This window comes from Erithacus rubecula, assembly GCF_903797595.1.
Source record: "Erithacus rubecula genome assembly, chromosome: 16".
NCBI classification, from domain to species: Eukaryota; Metazoa; Chordata; class Aves; order Passeriformes; family Muscicapidae; genus Erithacus; species Erithacus rubecula.
The window spans coordinates 11,712,645-11,733,600 of NC_136668.1; the positions used below are offsets into that span (position 1 = coordinate 11,712,645).

General features: G+C 53.6%; 1 protein-coding gene across 2 annotated transcripts; it reads left to right on the forward strand.

The window, feature by feature from the left end:
* Positions 1-235: 235 nt before the first annotated feature.
* On the forward strand, positions 236-20,953 carry LOC306808835 (proton-coupled amino acid transporter 1-like). 2 transcript variants are annotated; one of them, XM_079319834.1, is made up of 11 exons: positions 236-340; positions 3,614-3,761; positions 4,446-4,536; positions 5,140-5,228; positions 5,458-5,553; positions 6,259-6,343; positions 8,400-8,618; positions 8,852-8,950; positions 10,380-10,546; positions 15,296-15,465; positions 18,199-20,953. In XM_079319834.1, exons 2-11 carry the CDS (start codon positions 3,619-3,621, stop codon positions 18,465-18,467), a joined length of 1,428 nt encoding a protein of 475 aa, XP_079175960.1. In that variant the 5' UTR covers positions 236-340; positions 3,614-3,618; the 3' UTR covers positions 18,468-20,953. The 2 variants fall into 2 exon arrangements, with proteins under 2 accessions (XP_079175960.1, XP_079175961.1); XM_079319835.1 differs by lacking the exon at positions 236-340 and adding an exon at positions 2,848-2,887.
* Positions 20,954-20,956: the final 3 nt, after the last annotated feature.

Consider the following 20,956-nt stretch of genomic DNA (forward strand, 5'->3'; position numbering starts at 1 on the left):
CAGTGATAAAGCCACCCCGGAGCCTCCTCCAGGCCGGACAGGCTCAGCTCCCCCGCGGCACTCGTGCCCCAGAGCACTGCCCGGCCCCGCTCCCGGCCCGGCCCCGCTCCCGTTCCCGGCTGGGCCCTCCCGCCTTTCCCCACAGGCGGCCGCGGCCCCGCCCAGCGCACCTCGCCCGCCCGCCGCCAGGGGGCGCCACGGCCACAGCCCCGCCCGGTCCCTTCTGGCCCCGCCCCTCGCCCTCAGCGCTCCCCGCGCGCACGCGCGGCGCTCAGCTGAGGCGCGGTCACGTGACGGCGAGCGGGCCCGGCGGGGCCGGGCGGTGCGGGGCGGCGGAGAGGTGCGGCACCGGCACCGGGACCGGCACCGGGACCGGGACCGGGACCCGGACAGCCGGCGGGGGCACACGGGAACCGGGGGGCTGCGGGTGGGCGCTGCCAGCCGCCTGTCAGCCCGCGGCGGGCACAGAGACCCGCGGGGCGCGGTGGGTGCGCGGGGTCCCGGCAGTGCCGCTGTTCCGCGTGGGTGCTCCGGGCAGTTTGAGCGCTCTGACAAGGCTCGGGGTACCAGGGCCTCCTTGGCAGCCCTTGTGCATGGGCGGGTGCTCAGGGTCTGGGGGTTCTGGCAGCTGACAGGGGTGCTGGGGATCCCTGGGGTTGCTGGAGGCTGGCATGGGTGTCCCGGGCCGTGCTGGTGGTGCTTTGCAGGAAGGCTGGCCCCGCACGGGGCTTCTCTCGGAGTGTCCGGGTGTGCCGAGCGGGGTAGGGGGCACAGCGCCCGATGGGAGGCGCTGGGAAGGGTGCGGGATGCTGTGTGGCACTGGGAGGGGATAGGGAGCCCCGCACTCTGCGGGCTTGAACTGTGCTGCTCTGTGGAGGGACGAGGGGAGCTGGGCAGCACAGCCTGGCTGGGGTGGGAGCTGTGGGCAATGGTGGGGTTTGTGCCCAGCAGCCTTTCTGTGGGGGCCAGGCCATGCTCTGAAACATTGGAAAGGTGAATCTGGGTGTTCTCTGGAATGGTGGGAGCACTGTGGAGCATAGGGACAAGAGGACTGATGCTGTGACTGGGAGGTGTCAGGGTGTCATGCTGGTGGTGGACTGGGGAAGTGTCTTGTCTGTGGCCTCTCTGCAGGCAGGGCAGGGGGATCTGGCAGCGCTGGCTCTCCCTTGTGTCACACTGAGATGGGTTATTACAAGTAGTGCTTTGGCAATGAAGGTTTCGACATGCATGGTGGGAAACAGCAGTGAGTTTTTCTGTGAGGCTCACTTTTCTGGAAGATTTACACACAGTCTGATCTACACACAGCCCTATCTCAGCTGGGGAGAGCTGTCAGGTTCAGCAGTAACTCACATCTGGTTTTTGACTTCTGGCATGGGGCTGTCACTGTAAGGGACAAATTGCTGTCACTACCCCCCAGCTTTCCTAATAGGATGAAATTGCTTCTGTGTGTGGGTGGCAGAAAAAGCACATGAAAGTGGCTGAGGAGTTGGGTTTGAAGTGGAAACCGAATGTAGATGTTCCTGCCTTTGCTATTTCCAATGATGAGGAAATGGCGTAGGGGGGTTTTGCTTTGGTTTGCCGTATGGATGAGACGAGTTTTGCAGCTTTTTCTTGTTGATTGCGGGAGAGCAGAGTGCTCGCTCCCTGCTGCTACGCAACCTTTAATCCAGACACAAGGCAGGCAAGTCATGATGAATGTATTTCTCTGGCTCTTCAAAGCAGAAAGCAGACAGGCCTGCTTGAAAGGGAAAAAAAAAATATAGAGGGAGCGATCAGGCAGAGTGATATCAGCATGTTGTGTTTATCTCCAAGTCACTGCTGTTGGGTACTTGGGATGCTGTGTGGGCCATCTTTGGGGTGGGTATCATTCCCAACTTCTGCCCATTCTCCTTGCCCTCTGCCAGCCCGTGGTGCTTGGCAGAGACTCCCAGGTTTCTGTCCTGCCCCTTGGCCTGTCACCGATGACAAATAGCTTCTAACGCTTTCCTTGTGTAAACTCCTGCTGCCGCTCTTCCCGGTCCCTGCCTGCGGCGGAGCCGGTTCAGGACACGGTTACGTGTCCCAGCTGCGAGGGAGGAGGCTGGGCAGGAGTGATGCATGTGCTGCCTTTGGCTCTGGAGTGCCTGCCAGCCAGCCAGAGAGCCTCACTGCTGCTCCAGAGCCTGGTATTCCATGGCACACACTGCTGCTTCCTGCTGCTGGTGGTGCCTGGTGCCACAGGAAATATGGTGCTGCTGTTGTGGGCCCAGAGCAGCTGGGCTCTGGAGCACCAGACCTGAGGAAAAACCCTTGCTCCTTATTACCCTTCTGTTCACCAGGCTGGACCCCAGGTTTCAGCTCTTGGCTTCTTTTCCATGTAGCAGCCAGGTTTGCAAGCAGTGCTCTAGGGAATGTCTGGGTGCTCTGGGGGTGAAGCAGCCCCTGGGTGGCCTGGGCTGTGCATTCCCTGCACATCCAGATGTGCTGCTCTGTGCTGAGCCTGCATCTGGGAGTCGCTCGTGTGACTCAGTGGGGGCATGAAGAGCTCTGGCAGAAAACCAGTTTTTTGCAGTAGTAGCATTTCTCTACTGCTTCCTCTTGCTCCTAGTTCTTTACTAGTGCTGGGGGGTGGGATGGGGAGCACCAGAACTGCTGGGGCAAGGGTGGTGCCTGGGGCATGACAGCCCAGAGGAGCCGTGGGGCAGGGACTGGGTCACCAGGCTGTGGCGCAAGAGCCTTACACATAATTTCCCTGCCTCTGGTGCTCCTTCCCAATGGGTGTTCAGGATGCTGGGTGTGGCATGCGTGGGAATTGAACCACCTGACTGTTTTCCAGACATAGCTGGTGCTTCTGGCTTGCTGGACACTGTTGGAGTTTCTGCTGGAGTAACAGCTCCAGGCTGGGCAGGTGCCTCAACCTGGGAAATCCCTTTTTTCCCACAGGCACCTCCTTGGCTGCGAAACCTTTAGGGCAGGTGTTTTGTTATCAGCACATGGTCTGTGCTTCTCTCTGAGGGACTATAACAAATTTTTGTAAAAATTCTTTTTAATAAAAAGTCTTCAATAAGGAAAAAAAAAAAAAAGGAAAAGAAAAAAAAGGGGGAAAATAAAAAGAGAAGTTAGGAAACTTTCCCTTCCCTGGCAAGAGCAAGCTGTTCCCTTGCAGCACACTGTGTGTGAGTTAAAAGCAGTTACACTTTCCTGGCCTGTCCACCTGACAGCCCTAGTCCCGAGTGCCAGAGCAGGGGATACAGTGCCAGCATGTCCCCTCCTGCCCCACTGCCTGTGGTGTCACATTCACCACCCTTAGAGCAGGGGCATGCAGCTCAATTGCCTGACATGAAGTGGGTCACATGCAGATTCTGCTGCAGGATCCTGACCCCATTCTGTCTGGGTGTGCCCAAAACATGGGCACGAGCCTGAAGGAAGAGCCAGTGGGAATGTGCCGTGCACCTTTGACCTTAGGACATGCCAACTCTGTGATTGCTTGGGCGGGAGCATGTGGCTGTATAAAAGCCCTGGAGGAGACCTTGCTCTGGCAGTGCGAGCCGGTCTCTCTGCACAATGGCTGACCCCAAGGAGCCTGAGAATGTGGCAGTTGAGCTGGGCACCCCTAACGCCGCTGCCCCCCCAGGGACCATGTCCACCCGGCGCCTGCGCAGCGAGGACTACAATGACTACAGTTCCACGGATGTCACGCCCGAGGGGAGCCCTCCCGACGGCATCAACGGCTTCGCCCGCCCCGAGTCCTACCAGCGCTTCGGGGAGACCAACGGCACAACGTGAGTGATTCCCTCTTTGCTGGGCTGGCCTGGCCCTGGGGAGGGTGGAGGAGGTGGCTCCCTGCTGACTTTGCTAGAGGATGGTGAAGATGTGGTTTTATGGTGAGTTCTCATGAGGGTAATGAGGGCAGAGCTGTGATCCTGCATCTGTGGGGTGCTTGCACCAAGCAAGCGGCTGTCCCCAGTGTTGCTCTTTGCTCTCTGGTGAAGCTGGGCTTGCTGGCAGTGAGCAGTGATTTATGCTTCTCACAATATTTTCCCACACCACCTTAGTTCAATGAGGAACTCTGGCAAGCAGACAGCATGCCTAGATTCAGAGGATGTGTGGGCACTTTGCAGCCATTTTTTGGTGGCTTCCTTGTGCCCAGGTGTGCAGAGGATGCTGTCTTTGCCTGGCAGAGACTGATCCCTTCAAGTCAGAGACATTCCTTGTGCAGCTCCTTGGTGCTGGGCTGTGCTTTTGCTGGGTTTTGCAAATGCCCACCCAAAATCAGTTGGTTCATTCTTTGCTTTCACACCTAGCTTGGCCCCAGCTGGCTGAGCTGGGCTCAGGGGACAGGATCATGACCTCCATGCATTCTCTGCAGCAATTCAGAGCTGCTGTGGACCCTTAACAGGATAAGCTGTGTATGGTCTGGGTGTGGGCACCTGCTGACAGTGACCTCTGGCTCTGTTTTCCCTCAGGTGGTACCAGACCCTGATCCATCTGCTGAAGGGGAATATTGGGACGGGGCTGCTGGGTCTGCCTCTGGCTGTGAAGAATGCTGGCATCCTGGTAAGGTAGCTTGGCCCTGCTGTGCTGGAGCTTGTGGGGCAGAGTGACCCCAGGGCACTGGGCAGCTCACATAGCCAGTGTTGGAGGTGCTGGAGGTGTTGGAGCTTGAGTCCCTGCCCTGACACCTCTCAGTGTTTGGTGATTTGCACATATTTTCACCCCAAGATCTGTGGCTTTGTTTCGCTGCTGAGACTGTTCCTGCTGCTCCTGCATTGTTGCTGCCAGGTGTGGGGGAGGTCAGTGTGTGAGCTGGGCCTGTGGTTTCTCTGCCAGGGTCAGGCAGGACACTGTGTCCAGGCTATGACCTCTTCATCACCTGTAGTAGGGATGTGCAAGATAGTTTGGAAAACAATACTGGAAGTGCTTTGCTACACCCAAACTGCCCCAGCTTGCTTCTTTTGCATCATTTCTGCCAAGCTCGTGGCTCTGTCAGGTTACTGTGTCCTGAAGGGTTGGTTCCTGGGAACTGCACCATAGCTCTGGTTCAGCCTCCAGCAGTGTTTGCACTCACCCAGCCCGTGGAGTTCTGTCTGGAAGTAGAAAGTACTGTGCAGCTCTGCCTTTGGCCATCAGAGTGCAGCCTTCCCCCTGTCTTCCCTGCAGCTGGGTCCTCTGAGCCTGCTGGTGATGGGAGTCGTGGCTGTGCACTGCATGGGCATCCTGGTGAAATGCGCCCATCACTTCTGCAACAGGTAAGGAGCAACTCCCCTTCTCGGCCCTGCAGCTCCTACAGTTCTTCCCTCTTGCCCAAAAAGCTTTGGGGTTTTTCTGAAGCCACTAAATAGCAGGTTGCCCAAGCCAAAGTCTCAGCTGGGAACTGCTCTTCTTTTCCACAGGAGCTGTTTTCCTTTTAATGTCACTGTTTGCCTTGGGAACTAGCAGACAAGCTGATGTGATGAGCCTTCTCCCTTCTCTGGACAGGTTCCAGAAGCAGTTTGTGGACTATGGAGGTGCTGTGATGTACGGGCTGGAGGCAACTCCCAGTGCCTGTCTGAGGACACATGCCATCTGGGGAAGGTACTGCTCCCTGCCCCAGGCAGGGACTTGTCTTTGAGCCCAGCATGTGCTGCAGCTGGGACAGAAGATCCTCTGGTCACTGAGCTGTGTCAGCAGATAAGCACAAGTGACGTGAAATGCTGTTTGGCTCAGCTGCTCTGAGTGCTCAGTGTCCCCTAGAGGGTAACACTGATGTCTTTGATCCAGTACTATTCCCCAGCCAGATGTCTCTTATACTAAATGCGTGGGATGACTAAGTCTCCACAGCATAATGAAGGGGTGATAGGGTCTTGCAGTGCTGGCCCATCTTGCTAGACATGGAATGTGTCCAGTGGCTGCTCCCTGCCTTGTCCTACATTACATCACACAGATCATTGCACATCAGGGGATGGGAGCATTCACCTCTTTCTGGGTCCAGGGAGTGTTGTCTCCAGCTCTGACAATTCAGCAGCAGACTGGAGATGCTAAACCCACAAAGGAGACATTTCTCCTTCAACATGGTCCTGACCATGTGGAAGGGATAGGAGGGGGAGGCTGGAGAGCCTGACATCTGTGAGGCTGGGTGGAGAGGAGGACCTTTCTCCTGATCACAGAGGAGTGAGCTAGGTGTGCTCTGACCTGTACATCCCTGCCTTGGGTAGAGCAGTATTGCTGCACTACAAGAGCCCAAGTGGGCTCCTTTTTCTGTATGATCTGGCTGACAAATGTTCTTCTTCTGCTTTCCAGGCGTGTAGTGGGACTTTTCCTGATCATCACTCAGCTGGGTTTCTGCTGTGTGTACTTTGTCTTTCTGGCGGATAATCTAAAACAGGTTGGACTTACACCTCCATCATGAGCTGGGGGGAGGTGAGAGGGTATGAAGGTGCTTGAGTTGTTCTTAGGTCCTGTGTCCTGTGCCCTGTTTTCCACCACAGGTCTGGTTTCTGTATGATATGCTGCTCAGAAAAGTGCACAACTCTGCCCAGATACTTTGGAGGATTGGTTTTCCTGTTCAAACAGAGCAAGTTTTGCTGAGAATCTCTGTGATTTTGCTGGAGGTGTCTGTGTTGCTCAGGAAAAGTGGGACCATTCATAGTGAGGAAACAACAGGAAAGGGATAAAAGCAGAGGGACTGTGCCTTTTCTGTCCTGTGTCCCTCAGTTAATTGGTTTATTGGTTTGATGGTAACGTGTGGGTCCCAGGACCTGCTGTGAACCTGTCTTTTCCATTCCCTGGATCTGTTTGCATTCCAGTTTCTTTCCTCATCCTGTGGCTCTGAAGCTTAATTACATCTTTAGAGAAAGAGTTTCTTCCTGCCAGGCCTCAGGAGGAAATAAACAGAAACCCTGAACGGCTTGGCTGGCTCCTGTTCTGTAAGAAACTGGGAATGAGTCCCCATTCCAAGCCTCCACCAGCTCAGTGCCTTGCAGGCACTGCTCAGCTTTTTTCCCTGTGTGCTCCTGCTCTGCTCTTGCAGCAGGGGTCTGGTCACTGCCACCATGGCTGTGCCCTTTATCAGCTCTTCAGTGATGGCCATCAGCTTCAGAGGGGGCTCCTGGGGAGCGAGGGGGGTCCCTCCAGTGTGAGACTCTTCCTCTGCTCCTGGAGCAGCAGCAGAGGAGATTCCCATTGTGGGGTGGCAGGAGGAGTCAGTGGGTCAACACTAGTGATCTGACACCACTAGTCCTGAGAGCAGGAGGGACCAGGGTGTGTGCAGGGGCCAGGCTGCTGCTGGCCCCCACCCCTGAGAACAGCCCCCTGCTCCACTTCAAGGTGAGCTTCTTTATCCTCAGCCCCTCTCACCAAAGGCTAAAGCCTGTCTCAAGGCTTTTCCCTCAAGGGAAATTTGAAAAAAAACTGCAAATCCACACCATGTTTTTAGGCCACAGGTGGGAAACCCCTTGGCTTTGGAATTTTTTGGGTGGGGAGAGGGGAGTTTTGCTTGTTTCTTTTTGTGGTGAGAAATAACATGTTATGTGGGGAGTCATGGTGCAGGTGGTACCTTGGGCGTGGTGCCACTGTGTTGGGCAGGGCTTTGGTTTGGAAAATGGCTTTGGAGCAAGCCATGAAGAGGCAGGGCAGGCTGGGGCTTGAGCAGCACTGTCCAATGGGTGCATGGCCCTGTACTGCTCTCCTTCACAGAGGATGCTGGTTTACACAGAGCTCTTCAGCTGCTTTTCTGGGGCAGGACTTGCTCTGGAGCAGGTTAAATCAGTTTCCAGGCTGCTCTTTGCTGCAGTGACTGGGATGGACCTGGTACCTGAACCAGCTTGGTCATGGTTGTATTGGTGATTCAGTGAGCCTATGCTCTTGGGAGGGATGGCTCAGCTACCTGATTCCTGGGCCTGAGCTACCTCTAGAAGTGAGCACATGGCCTGCAGTGCCTTTGGAATGAAAGACCCCAAGGAAAGTATGATTTGTCATAAAGAAAGTGAACTTGGGGGCCAGCAGTAGTTTCCAGGTGTTCTGATGTGAATGTGGCATTGGGTAGCTGAAGGACTGTGTGACTTAGATAACAACTTGGAGGTGCAACAACAGGAAAAGGACCTTTGGAAATAGCACTCAGTGCCTCTTTCCTCTCTTCTCAGCTGACCTCATAGGCAGTACAAACATGCAGCCTGTGCTCTCTGCCCTCTGTGTGCCTGCCTCCTTCTCAGTGAACCTGGGCTTGGGCAGGATTTGCTGTCCTGCCTCAGGTGCCATAGCCAGTCCCACCTCTGCCCCCTGCAAGATAACAGGGATTTGCATCACAACTATCTGAAAACACGTGTTGGTTTGATTTTAATAATCTGGCTCTGTTTGAAGTGAGCTCTTGAGGTACTCTGACCCATGTGGGTCTTTTACACCTGTGTAATGGGCATTCACCAGGGCTTCCTGTGCTTCCCCAGGTTGTGTCTGCTGCAAATGGGACCACCAATGACTGCAGCTCAAACAGGACAGTGGTGATGACCCCCACCATGGACTCCCGCCTGTACATGCTTTCCATCCTGCCTTTTGTGGTGCTGCTCACCTTTATCCAGAACCTCAAGGTCCTGTCCATCTTCTCCATGCTGGCCAACGTGGCCATGCTTGTCAGCCTTGTTGTGATCTACCAGTACATAGTCAGGGTATGTGTGTATGGCTCCCCTCTCTCATTCCTGTGCTGTCCCATGTTTTGGCAGGTGGAGGGAGCTTGGCAATGGGGTATTTGGATGCTGTGGGGTACTGCTTGTTCCTGTGGGCATGATGGTTCCCTCTGCTCTGCAGGGCTTTCCCTGCAGCATAAAGCACAGAATGATGGGAACAGGCCAGGTCTTCTCTATCCTCCCTTTGTCTGAACTCTGCATGGGCTTTTTTCCAGGACATTCCTGATCCCAGAAACCTGCCTCTAGCAGCAGCCTGGAAGACCTACCCCCTGTTCTTTGGCACTGCAATCTTTGCTTTTGAAGGCATTGGCGTGGTAAGTCTGGGCGTGTGGCAGTGGGGCTGCTGCACAGGAGGCTCAGCCCTGCTTGGACTTGCTGCAGCACCTGCTCTGCTTTGCAGCTGCAGTTGCAGCTGAATTTCTCTGACAATAGCCCAAATTCTGGATGATGCTGTTAGCTTTAGCTCCAGGCTATCTCCTGGGTCAAACTCTGGTGCTTCCATCTGAGGCTGGAGGAGCACATGCTCCAAACCTCAGAAGGTTGGTTGCTGCTTTAGAGGTGGCTTTATCTGGCAGAAGATCAGGAATCACACCAGCCTCTGCCCTTGGGCTCTGCTGGCTGACCTACAGATGAGGATTTGTCCTGAGTCTTGCTACCAGTCTGCATCCTGAAGTTACCTAAATGGGAGGCCAAAAAGTGTGGCATGAAAAGCCGTGATCCTTCCCTTCCCACCCTGCTGTGGAGGCACCGAGATCTCCCTTTGGCAGCCACGTGGCCTCAGCCTGCCCATGCAAATGGGCCTCTCATGCAAGGTGCTGTAAATAGACCAACTGTGTCTGTGAAAAAAGCTGGGTGGGTGGGTGGAGAGCTTAATGACTCTCTAAGATGTTGTGGGTTGTTTCCGGGAGCTCCCTTCAAAGGAGGAAAAAATGTTTTCATCTCCTAATATAAGCTGGCTGTGTAAACACAGGGCTGGAGAGGGCCAAATCCGTTACAGGAGGAGTGTTTACTGAATGCTATGCCCTGGGCAGAGTGTTCTTGCCAGTACAAATGCTCTCTTCCTTGCATGATTTGGAGGTGAAGAAGCAAATAGAAGTTTTTCCTGTCCTGCCTCCTCACCAGATCTGCTACTGTGTCTCTTCTTGAAATCAACACCACTCAAGGACAGCTATAAAATTGTTTGCTGAAGGTTTATATTTAGTGTTAGAAGTATAGAGGTGAGAGAATTTTTATTGTGAGAGAATCTTTTTATTGTCCTGCCTAATTGAAATCTTGATAACAGAGGAGACAAACTTGATAGCAGAGGAGAGTATGTCTTGGTGTTTCCTGGGTTTACTGGGGAAAATATGACAGTGTAAAACAGTGGGCATGACTGTGCTGTTTTGGGGTGCAGAGTGTAATGCACCCAAGGTATGGAGTGGTTGGCATTGCCCCAAGACCCAGTGCTGAGCACAGCTCCTGCCAAGGGCAGGGAGCAGCTCCCATCTTTAAGACAAGGGCGTGGGTGATTTGGAGACTTGCTGTGCCAAGTGTGAAGGTCTCCAATGGGAGCACAGAAACTGGATATCCAGTATAGTTCTTTTTACCAGCTGGATTCTCCAAGTCCCATGTGGAACTATCCCATCCCCTGGCATAGATGGCTGTGCTCACCCACGGGGCAGCCCTTCCTTCTTTTTGGGGCTAAGTGGTATAGAGGAACAGGCAACCTGCTGCTCTGTCATCTTCCTCCCCCTTTTCTCCCAGGTGCTGCCTCTGGAAAACAAGATGAAGAAGCCGCGGCAGTTCCCAGTCATCCTCTACGTGGGGATGACCATTGTCACCATCCTGTACATCAGCCTGAGCGTCCTGGGCTACCTGCGCTTCGGGCCAGACATCCAGGCCAGCATAACACTCAACCTGCCCAACTGCTGGTGGGTTCTGTGGCCACTGGAGGGGCTGGGTGATGAGGAGTGAGGGGCCTAGACAGGCAGGTGGGTGAGGGGGACCTCACTCCTTATGGGAACTAATCTGGGTGAGCATGAGGAAGCTTGAGAAACTGTGCCGTAGGCAAACTTTGAGGAGTTTGACAGGGATTGTCAGATGCATGGGCTGGAAGAGGCTTTTGCTGTAGAGTCTGAGCCTGGACTTGGAGGTCAGGCTGCTTCATCAGGGTCCCTGGTGGTCCCTGCCTGGGTAGGTGCAGCTTTTGCCTTTTTCTTGGAGCTTTGTGGCATCTTTTTGGGGATCAGCAGTGCTCTGGCTAGCAGATGTTGAACACAGCCCCCATGTAGCTGTACCAGAACATCACTGAATTGTGCAAAACCCATTTCTCTTCCTCAAATGTTGCATGTGACAAACCAGCCCAAAGCTGGGAGCTCCCAGAGGGAGTGAGATGTGACATCCTCATGTGTGGGTTGTGTTGTTTGCAGCCCTGGAGCTCAGACTCCCACTTTTTGGCTCCACATTGTGCCTGGATGTGGCTGGTCTTGAGCCAATGCTTTGTCTATGAGCATTGGTGCCATGAGGATACCCCTTCCTTCTGTGAGGGCTGAGCTCTGCAGCAGCCTCCAAACCTGTCTGTCCTTTGGGATCTGGTGAAGCCTCTTTGGATGCTCTGGTTTCTGTCTGGAGCCCTGTGGCCTGACTCCATGCCTGCCTGCCTGGAGGGGTTATCTCTCCTCTTGCCAGGGTTGGTGGCTGCTGCAGCAGCTGTCCAAGCTATGTCCTGCTGTGTCCCTGGGGATGGGGGCTCAGTGTCATGGCTCCATATTCATTCACAGGAGACATGTAAGCAGTTCTCTTTGATGGTCTCTGCTGGCTTTAAAACCTGCAGGAGACCAGGGTGAGACCTGGAGCTGGGCTGCCTGTCCTCCACTTAAGTCCATCCTCTCTGCTCCTGTTAGCACCCAGCACCCTGCAGTGTGACTCACTGTCTCACTCTTGGAGTAAATTTGGGCAGGACTCAAGTTTTGAGTCACTGGGGCTTCCACATGCTGTCCTTGTAAAGCTGTGCAGCTGGGGCTCTGGAGACAGCAAAGATTTGACAAAAATAGAGCCTGGTTTTACTTCAATTATTGCTGTGTGGGATTCTTTTCAGTTGGAGTGCATGATGTTCATTCATGCTGGGTCTGTAGTGACTACACTGCTGGGTGGTGGTGTGATAGAAGATCCTGCTCCTGCCAGGAGCCTTGTCTTGTCCCCAGCAGGGGTTGGGAGCTCTGCCAGGTCCCTGCTCTCAGTGAGGAGGGATGGGTCTGATGGAAAGATGTGCCTGTATTGTGAGGAGGTCTGAATCCCATCATGCCAAGCATAGGAGGTGTGAATCCCTTCTGCTCAGTAAACTAAAGTACAGTGTGAAGAGGTTGAGATGCTGCTATTTCTCCTGAAGGTGAAAAGCAGGTCATGTCCAGGTTTGGGCTCTGCATGCCACAGCCTGCAATGACATCTGCTGACCTGAAATGCTGCAAAGGGGCTTCTGCAGGGAATCTCACCTCTGTTTGCCCTGGAGAATGACATTCCTTTGAAACAGGTCCTTAGAATGGGATTACTATGAAATGGCAGGCTACAGAGAATGCAAATCTCTGTTTCTAGGAGTATCCACATCTTCCATCTTTTCTTAAAGTAGACTACTTTTCTAAAAGTAACCATGGGGTGTTTTGGATAGGGGGAAGAGAGTAGCCCTTTGGAAGCAGTGTCTGGGGAAAGCTGGGCTCATGGCAGGGCAGCTGCAGGGAAGGTGTGTTGTGGTCCTTGTCACTCAGCACACAGGACACCTTGGTGTTTGTACATGCTGCCTCTTGGCAGTGGATGTTGGACTTGGAAATGGTTATCTCAAGTAAAGGTTGTGATAGATGAGATAAAGTTTTCACTAGAGCTCCTGTGGATTAAACCACAGGTGTTGTGTGAAGACTTGCTCTTGAAATGAATGAGTTGTCCATCCTGCCTCGCCCAGGTCATAAGGGATGTGGGTGAGAAGTCATGGGGTTTGCCTGCAGCCTGGGAGACAAGGCAAGGATTGTGGTAAGGTGCTGCAGCCTGCCTTAACTGTAGCCATTGCCTGGAGGTCTCTGGAGCAGATTTAGTGAATATTTCATGAATTGTTGAGTTACAGGGTGACTAAGGACTTTTCCAGTCTCATTTCTCTGAAACCACAGCTTCCTCAAATGAGGAGTGTGTCAGTTCCTAGTGCCCAGGTCTGACCACAGTGTCCAAAATACAGTGCTGCTGTGCAGAAATCCCTCCTTGCCTCCTAGGAAGGGTTGCCTCACAGCACCCTCTGAAGGGTGAAGAAATGCTGTAGTGAGGGGAAGCTGTTGGGTTGCATGTGGCCAGTTGAAGGTAGGTAATGACAGAGCTTACAGCCCCAGGAGGGTATTTCACTTCTTGCAGCCTTTTGGGATGGCCTGGCATGGCAGTCTGGCTGATGCAGGCATTGCTGTGGTTGACAGAGTGCCTCTCCAAGGCCCTGCATGGGCCAGTGTTTTCTGTGGATCAAGGGTAATGCTTTTATTCTTCCTCTTCTTGGTGTTTAAAATGCCCTTTGATCTTGTCCTGGTTCCTGACCTGTGCAGGACAGGTACACAGCCTTCTTCTGTACTTTTTTTTAGTAACAACTATTAATCTTGGATTGCCCTGGAGCACTTTATGCCTTCTATAGAATCACTTTATTGGGAATGCAGTGATAAGATATGGCAGCCGTGGGTCAGTGGCTCGAGGCTCCTGTGCACACATGCGGCTGCACGGGTGCACTCTGGACTCTGGAGATAACTTTGTGTTCAGTTTGCTTCTGGAACCTCAGGATAATTCAGGTTGGAGAGGACACTATGGGATCACTGGATCCTCTCACCTGCTCATAGAAGGGCCAGCTTAACTGTTGAGTATCAGTCAGGACAGTGATTCCCTACCAATCCAGGCCCTTCTTTTGGCCCTTAACCATCCTTTGGAGAAGCAGCTCTGTCCCACTGCACCTGGTTCTTCTGCATGCAACTCCAAGGGCCTGTTACTCTCTCCATACCCTCCTATTTGGTAGCTGAAGGCAGTAATATCCCCTTTTAACCTTTTCATCATGCTGAATGAGCCCAGGGCTTGCAGCCTCTTTTTGTACATCATGCTCCAGCCCCAGCCATCTTAGTAGCCTTCACTCAACTTGCTCTGCAGAGTAAGTCAGTGTCCTGTCCTGGGTGTATCAGGGCTGGATACAATACTCAAGATGTACAAGCCCGAGACAAGAAAATAATCTCTTGATCCTTATTCTTAACCTGCTGGCTGTTCTTTTGTTAACACAGCCTCCTTTGTGATTCACCTTCATCATTGTAGGGTCTTGCTACTGGCTCATGTTCAGTCTGCTGCCCACCAAGATGTTCTCCTGGCCCTAGCCCTTGTCATGTGTGGGAATTTGTGTTTACACTTGAACTTTGCCTATGTTGCTCATGTTGTTGCTCCAAGCTGTGTCAGCCATTTCCTCCAACTTGATTTAGCTTGGAATTTGCTGAGAATGTGCTCTGGGTCACTGAAAGCTCATCTAGGTCACTGATGAGGATTGAGGTGAGGCTGATTAGCCTGTACCTTCCCTCATCCTTCTTGAAGATAGATATTATTCTTCTCCCAAAGCAGTAGCACCTTTCCCTGAGCACCCTGCTCTTTTGAAGATGACAAGGTGGCTTCAGGCTCCTGTTGGCTGCAACCTTGAATACATCTGGTCTGGTCCAATAGACTTGTGTAATATTCCATTCACTTAGGTGATCCCTGACTCCATCTGTGGGAAATGCTTGACTCTGCCAGACTCTGCCACTAGTGTTCACAGCTGTCTTGCATGAGAATACTTGGATTTCTCTGATTTAGGGCTGTTGTAGAGGGTGGATGCTGAGACCCAGCATACAGAAGGGCATAAACACAAAGAAGGTAGAGGGAAGGCAGGAGCCAGATACATTCCTCAGATTGGATTCACCCCATATTTCCCCAAGTGGTATAGCCAGGACCCATGTTTCCTGCTCGGTTAGTGTGTCTTGAGTTGGGGAAGGGTTAGGGCCATATGTGAGGTTGCTTCTCTTTTGGAGAGGCTTTTTCTGCTGCTGAGAAGATGAGGGCAGAGAAGGGGCTGAGAGGTGCCTTTTGGTTACCTGTGACAGGCTCTCTCCTGCAGCCACACTGTATCACTGCAGGATGTGGGACATGGTGAGATTTGACTTGGGCAGAGACCAAGGTGCTGTTCACAGCCTGTCTGCACTCTGCCTTCCTTCTGCTCAGCCCAAACTGCTCTTGTAACTCCCTTCCCCACAAACATGTATTATGCAGCATTCCAAAAGTAGCTGCTCTTTTTTGTTTGATGGAGGAGGCTGAGTTGCCTGTTCACATGGCTTTGCTTTTGGAATGTTGTCATGGTCACTCTGCATGGAAGCCCAGACTTATCCCAGCAGTGCCATCCTCTTCCCCCTCCTCAGAAGCCAAGCAGTAGCTGGAATGTGCAATCATGACTGCAGCTGATACATGTCTTTGCTGTCTCTTGCTCAGTAAAGGTCCTTGTGAATTAATTGCATCACCCCTACTTCTCTAAGAGTGTTCAGGAGTTGAGACCCCTGGCTCACAAAAGTCCTTGCAGAGCATTCCCCTTCTGCTTTCTGCTGTTGATGTTGCAGGGGCTGGAGCAAGAGCCTGTCTGATTGTGTCCTTCTCCTTTGCAGGCTGTACCAAGCTGTCAAGCTGCTCTTCTCCTTTGGGATTTTCTTCACCTACGCCGTGCAGTTCTACGTGCCTGCCGAGATCATCATCCCTCCCCTGGTGGCCCGGGTGTCAGAGCGCTGGGGCTGGCTGGTCAACCTGCTCCTCAGGATGGCCCTGGTCTGTGTGACCTGTGAGTACCAACCACCTTGTCTGACTTTCTCTATGAGGCTGTGGCACCTCCTTCCCACTGAGCCCTCGCCCCAGCACCTCCGGCCCTGCTGCTCAGTCCCTCACAGCTGGCAGTTCCTGGGCCTGGCTAATACAAACCAGTGGGTCAAGTGGCCTCCAAGGAGCAGCAGCAGTGGTCCTTTGCCCCCTCTGTATGGGACCAGTCTTCTCAGTGGAGGAGTAAATTAACTGCATTGTTTAGAAGTAGCAGATCCCCATGGAGCCTCAGGCCTGGGGATGGCAATTCTGTGGGATGTCTAGTCCCAGCAGGGCTTGCATGAAACACCCAGCACAGGGTTCAGTGCCAGGGAAGCTGAGCCCAGAGGCTGTTTTCTGTAGGCAATGTGCAGCCAGGCTCCTCGTGCCTGTGTAATGAGCACATGACTGCAAAGGAGTCATTGTCTATGAGGGATGGGGTGTTCTTGTACCCACATACTCACTGCAGTGCAGAGCACAGCAGGAGACAGCTGACAGGGGTAGGTGACCCATAACCAGGGCCCTGGTGTGCTGCAGTGCAGAGTGTGCTGCTGGGCAGGTGTGCCTGGAACAGCCCCAGGTCTCTTCCCTTCACGGTGTGTGGTGACTATAGTGAGGTTTTGGTGGAACAGGCTCCTGGCTCGAGCCTGGTGGACCTTTGGGCAAGGTGTGGAGTGAAATCAGTGGTATCTGATTTTGGCTGGCTTTGACTCCTGAAGACTTAAGTGCTTGCTGTTGTCAGCACAGCTGAGACGCTTGACTGAGCTCCCTGGCGTCCCCTGCTGAAATGGAGCTTTGCTCCATGGCTTGATGCTGCTGATGCACCAGTGCTGAGCATCAGGGACCTGGCCCTGTGTCCCAGCTGGCTTTGGTTTGAGTTTGAGACGAGCCTGGTGCTAACCCAGGGGTGGTGGAGCTGGCTGAGAGCAGGGTGCTGCTGTTTCTGGCTCTCACTAATGAAAGGCCAGAAGTGCTGCATTAACAGATATGGGCAAAGCTCATCTCCTCAGTGCTGAGTTCCTGATGTCCTCAGAGGCTGCAGGGATGAAATCTTGCCATGCTGGGTGATATGCTCTGGCCACCCTTGTGCTGTGGGTGAACGTGGAACTTGCTTGTGGGGTTGGAGCCTCTCCTGGAGGGTGTTGGGCTCACCAACCGTGAGCAAGCCATGGAAATGAAGGTTTGGAGAGATGGGATGGCTTTAGGCATCTGCAGTGGCTGTACCCTCCTATTTGGGGGTAGGGAAGCAGCAGAGGTGTTGGTGGAAGGATGCAGGTTCCTTTGTACCTTCTCCCCTCACCCTTCCCTGAAAAGGATCCTTGTGGCTCCTGCTGAGGATAAAAGCATTTAGGGGGGTTGCATGAATATTCATTGGATGATTGTGTGGCCGCACAACAAGCCCCCACCAGGGCCTTGGCTCCCAAAGAGAGGATGTAATCTGGTGCATGGGTGTCTTTCAGGCTTAAACTTCAAAACCAGCATGCTTAAAACCCCTTTGAATTAATACCTGCAGAAATTAGACCGTTTCCCCGGAGGCTGAGGACTGCAGCTGGTGCTTCAAATCTGCTTGTTTTAGAGGGGAGTTAATAATTTTGTTTACTTTTGAATCCAAAGAGCAGTGTGGGGTGGGCTGAGGATGCTGTTGGAGAGGAGCTGCTCTGCTGTCCTCAGAGGCTGCGTGCAGCAGTCACCTGGCAGAGCACTCCTTTGGCTCTGTTCAGGCTGAGCACCAGGGTAAACTGGCTGTTTTCCTTGGTGAAGGGATGGTTTATCTCTAGATTTATCCAGATGACAGCAGTGTTGCAGTGGTGGCACAGTCAATCTCTCAAGCCTTCCTTCTTCTGCAGTTCCATGGGTGATCTTTGGCTAAGGGTAGGCTGCAGCAGCATCTCTTGCCTTTAGCTGATGGCCAGGGAGAGAACAAATCCCTCCTGTAAGGAGTCCTGAGATGTCCCTTCTCCACAGGGGCTGCACCTGCCATGGTTCTAAGTGTCTCCTGTTTCTAAGCAGAAAAGTTTTCAAAGCAATAAACCCATTTATTTCTCTTGCTCACTGATTAAACACTGAACTCTGCTTTGTTGGCAGAGGGTTCTCTTGTGTTATGCAGAGCTCTGGTGACATCCCTCAGTCCTCTCCTGGTGCCGTGCAGGAGGAGAAGGAGGAGCAGAAGTATCCTAGAGCTCCTACTGCTAAGCTGAAGCTGTCAGGAGTCTCCCAGGGGGATTTTCCTTGGCTGCAGTTTTCACCTAACAAATGAGTCCTAACAAATGTTCTCCCCCGGGCTGTGCCGTGGGCGTGCTGCTGCTGGAGCAGCTCTAAACACACGAAAACCACAGGGAATGATTTGGGGTGGGGGGAGATGCCTTTTTCTTCTCTTCTCCCGCTTTTATGGGGTTTCTGAGGCTTTATGGCTCCCCAGGTGTGGGGAGCAGGAGTGCTGGCTCTCACAGGGGGGGTCGGGAATGCTGGCAGCCAGCGGCACCGTGCTGCTCAGCCCTGGAGCTCGCTCTGGTGGCGCCCAGGGCGACAAAAAGGGTTGTTCATTTAACAGCTTAATTGCTTCTTGAGGAGGAGTTGCCGGAAAAATATGCAACCTTGTCTTCTGTCAGGGAGGAGGGCAGAGGTGTGACTCAGTGGCATCCCTGGGTGGGGTTTTGCTGGCTTTGACACAGGGAGGAGCCTCTCGGCAGCACCGATGTCGTGTCCTTTCCTTCTCCAGGTGTGCTGGCCATCCTCATCCCGCGCCTGGACCTCGTCATCTCCCTGGTGGGCTCCGTCAGCAGCAGCGCCCTGGCTCTCATCTTCCCCCCGCTGCTGGAGATTGCCACCTACTACTCCGAGGGCATGCACCCCCTGGTCATTGCCAAGGACATTGCCATCAGCCTCTTTGGCTTCCTGGGCTTCGTGGTGGGCACCTACGAGGCGCTGGTGGAGCTGGTGGCGCCCGCGGCCACCGTGGTGAACGCCACCACTGTCCTGGTGCAGTGACCGTGCCCTCGCCCCGCTGCCCCTGCGGATGCAGAGCTGGGGGTGCGTGGACACGGGGCACTGCTCTCCTGGGAACAGCCTCCCCCTCCTCCTGGGAAGCTGGTGGGCTTGGGCTGGGAGGGGATGGGGCTGCAGCAGCATCCTGCCCCGGGATCCAGCTGGAAGGTGGGATCCAGGCTGGGGCAGTGCCTTCCCTCGAGGCTCTTAGGGCAGGTGGTAGAGCAAAACAGTTCCTCTGTAAATAGGCACTTTGAGAGGTGAGGAATCACAGGGATGTAGATTTTATTTTATTTTATTATTTTTTAAAATCCCAACCTTTCCATATTTCCCCTGTCCTTTCAGTCAGGGCAGGGAACAGGGACTATTCTTTTTTGTGCCAGTTTGATTTTTTTTTTTTTTTTTCCTTGAGCACTTTATTTTTACAGCAACAGGCAAACCTCAGCTCAGGTTAGTGTGGAGCTCCCTCCTCACCTCAGTCTAGTGGAGAGGGTGGGCAGAGCCTGGAGTGTGGAACATGCTGGGGCCCACAGCTCTCTCTCAGTGGGATCCCCAGCCATGGGCACTGGCTCCTGCAGTGCTTCAGCTCTTCTTCCAGCTGCCTTGAGCAGGAAGTCTGAGCAGGCCCTGGAGCTGGGCACTGGGCATGGCACCTCCCTGGCCTGGGAGGGTTTGCTGACCCCAGGCCCACACTTTCAGTAGTGGCACTTCTTTATCCCCATCCAACGCACAACCCCACACTTGGCTTTCAGAAGCTTTACAGATCCGAGGCGTGTGGGGAGCAAACAGGTTCTGCCATAAGGAGGGGCTGAGCTGGTCCCCTTTGGGTGGGATGGGGTGTCCCCAGGGGTCACCACATGCTGCCCACATGCCACAGGAATACATGACCTTGTTTACAGTGCCTGAGCTGGCCCTGGCACGCTCTGCCTGCATCTGCAGGCCAATACTGAATGTCAAATCACACACAAAAACTCCATAATACTTCTGGTTTTAACCCTTCCTCTCCTGGTTCCACTTCCTCTGCATCCTCTGCTTCCATCCAGCTCCTCTCCTCCTGTAGGATGCAGCTCCCTGACACTTCTCCCTGTGCTCCTGTTGCTTCTTTTGTCGTGGCTGGTGCATGCCTGGTGGGGATGGTCTTGTGGCCCTACTGCTTTCCTTTCTCTGAGAGCCCAGCTTCCTCCCTAGAGAGTTTCCTTGCCTTTCTGCTGGATTTCTACTTTTTTAAGACAAGGGAGAAAATGCATCCTCCACAGGACAGGCCAAACTCTTGCCTGCCAACACAGCATCTCCCAAATTGCTCCCAAAGGCTCTCTTTGGAGAGCCTTCATCCCTCATCCCACTGCAGCCATGTCTCCCTGGGGGTGGGCAAAGGCTGCTGGTGGTGGGAAAGGAGGGTGAATACAGCACCAGTGGGGCTGTGTTCCCATCTTTGGTGGAGGGTGAGGGTTGTGGTTATTTTCAGTGTTTGACTGGGTTCTGTGAGGAGAAGGCTGTGTGGGGCACGTCCCTGCAGCCTGCCTCTCCTGGGTGGTGCTTGTGTCTGCACTGTGTCCCTTTGCTGGCAGTTCTGGATGCCACATGGACCCGTGGCCAGGTGTGGGGTGGGTCTGTGCCATGCCATTGCCCCTTTCCAGCTCCTCTTCTGCTCCCTGTATCTCTTGGGGCTCACTTTGTCTCCTCCACGGCTGTGCTGGGGAAGGTTTTGGCATGACTACCATCACTTGGTCAGGAGCAGAGCAAAGCTTTAACTCAAATCCTCCCTCTGGAGGGGCACCATGGGGATGGAGAGGAAGCACCCAGGGCTGGGAAGGGGCTCCAGGGCATGACACAGGCGGGACAAGTGCAATATTCATGTCCATCTCTGTGTACTGACCCCAGCGTGGCCCTTGGGGTTGGGTTGGAGTCAGAATTGTCAAACAGAGGAGGGAGTGTGAGGAGCAGGGGATGTCTGATGCTTCCCCTTGCCCTGCAACTAGTGCACTCTAAGAAAGCTGGCCACATTTTAGGGACAGCTGTGTGCCAAGGCATGTCCCCGGCCTGGCACTGGGCACAGTGGGTTTGCTGATGAGGCTCCTGGCATCCAAACTCACTTTGCAAGCAGCAGTGAAGACCTCATTTCCAAGGAGGCTGGGATATCATAGAAGCATTAAATGGGTTTTGCAGCTCTTTTATTGGGGTGAGCAGGGCTGTTTGAAGTTGGGACGGATGTGCTCATGGCACATGTGGTGTGAGGGGCTCTGCTGAGCCAGGGGGAGCTGGCACAGGACCTGATGGACACGAAAACTTGACACTTGTATATTGTAGGCTGCTCAGTAACCAAGAAACTTGTCTGTGTAAATATAGCAATGGTCATGTCCATGTCTCGTGCCTATGGATATTGTCAGCGTTCAGCACGGGTGGCTGCCCAGCAGCAGAGCTGGTGCTGCACCTGAATCATGTATCTTACTTTAATCAATAAATATGATCTATTTTTTATGTGTAAAGGCTTT

Bases quoted from the DNA above. Each gene is read 5' to 3' on its own strand.
- LOC306808835 (XM_079319834.1), top strand. From the start codon at position 3,619: ATGTCCACCCGGCGCCTGCGCAGCGAGGACTACAATGACTACAGTTCC. The intron at 3,762-4,445 runs GTGAGTGATTCC...GTTTTCCCTCAG, and splicing joins GGGGAGACCAACGGCACAAC to GTGGTACCAGACCCTGATCC. The intron at 8,619-8,851 runs GTATGTGTGTAT...GCTTTTTTCCAG, and splicing joins TCTACCAGTACATAGTCAGG to GACATTCCTGATCCCAGAAA.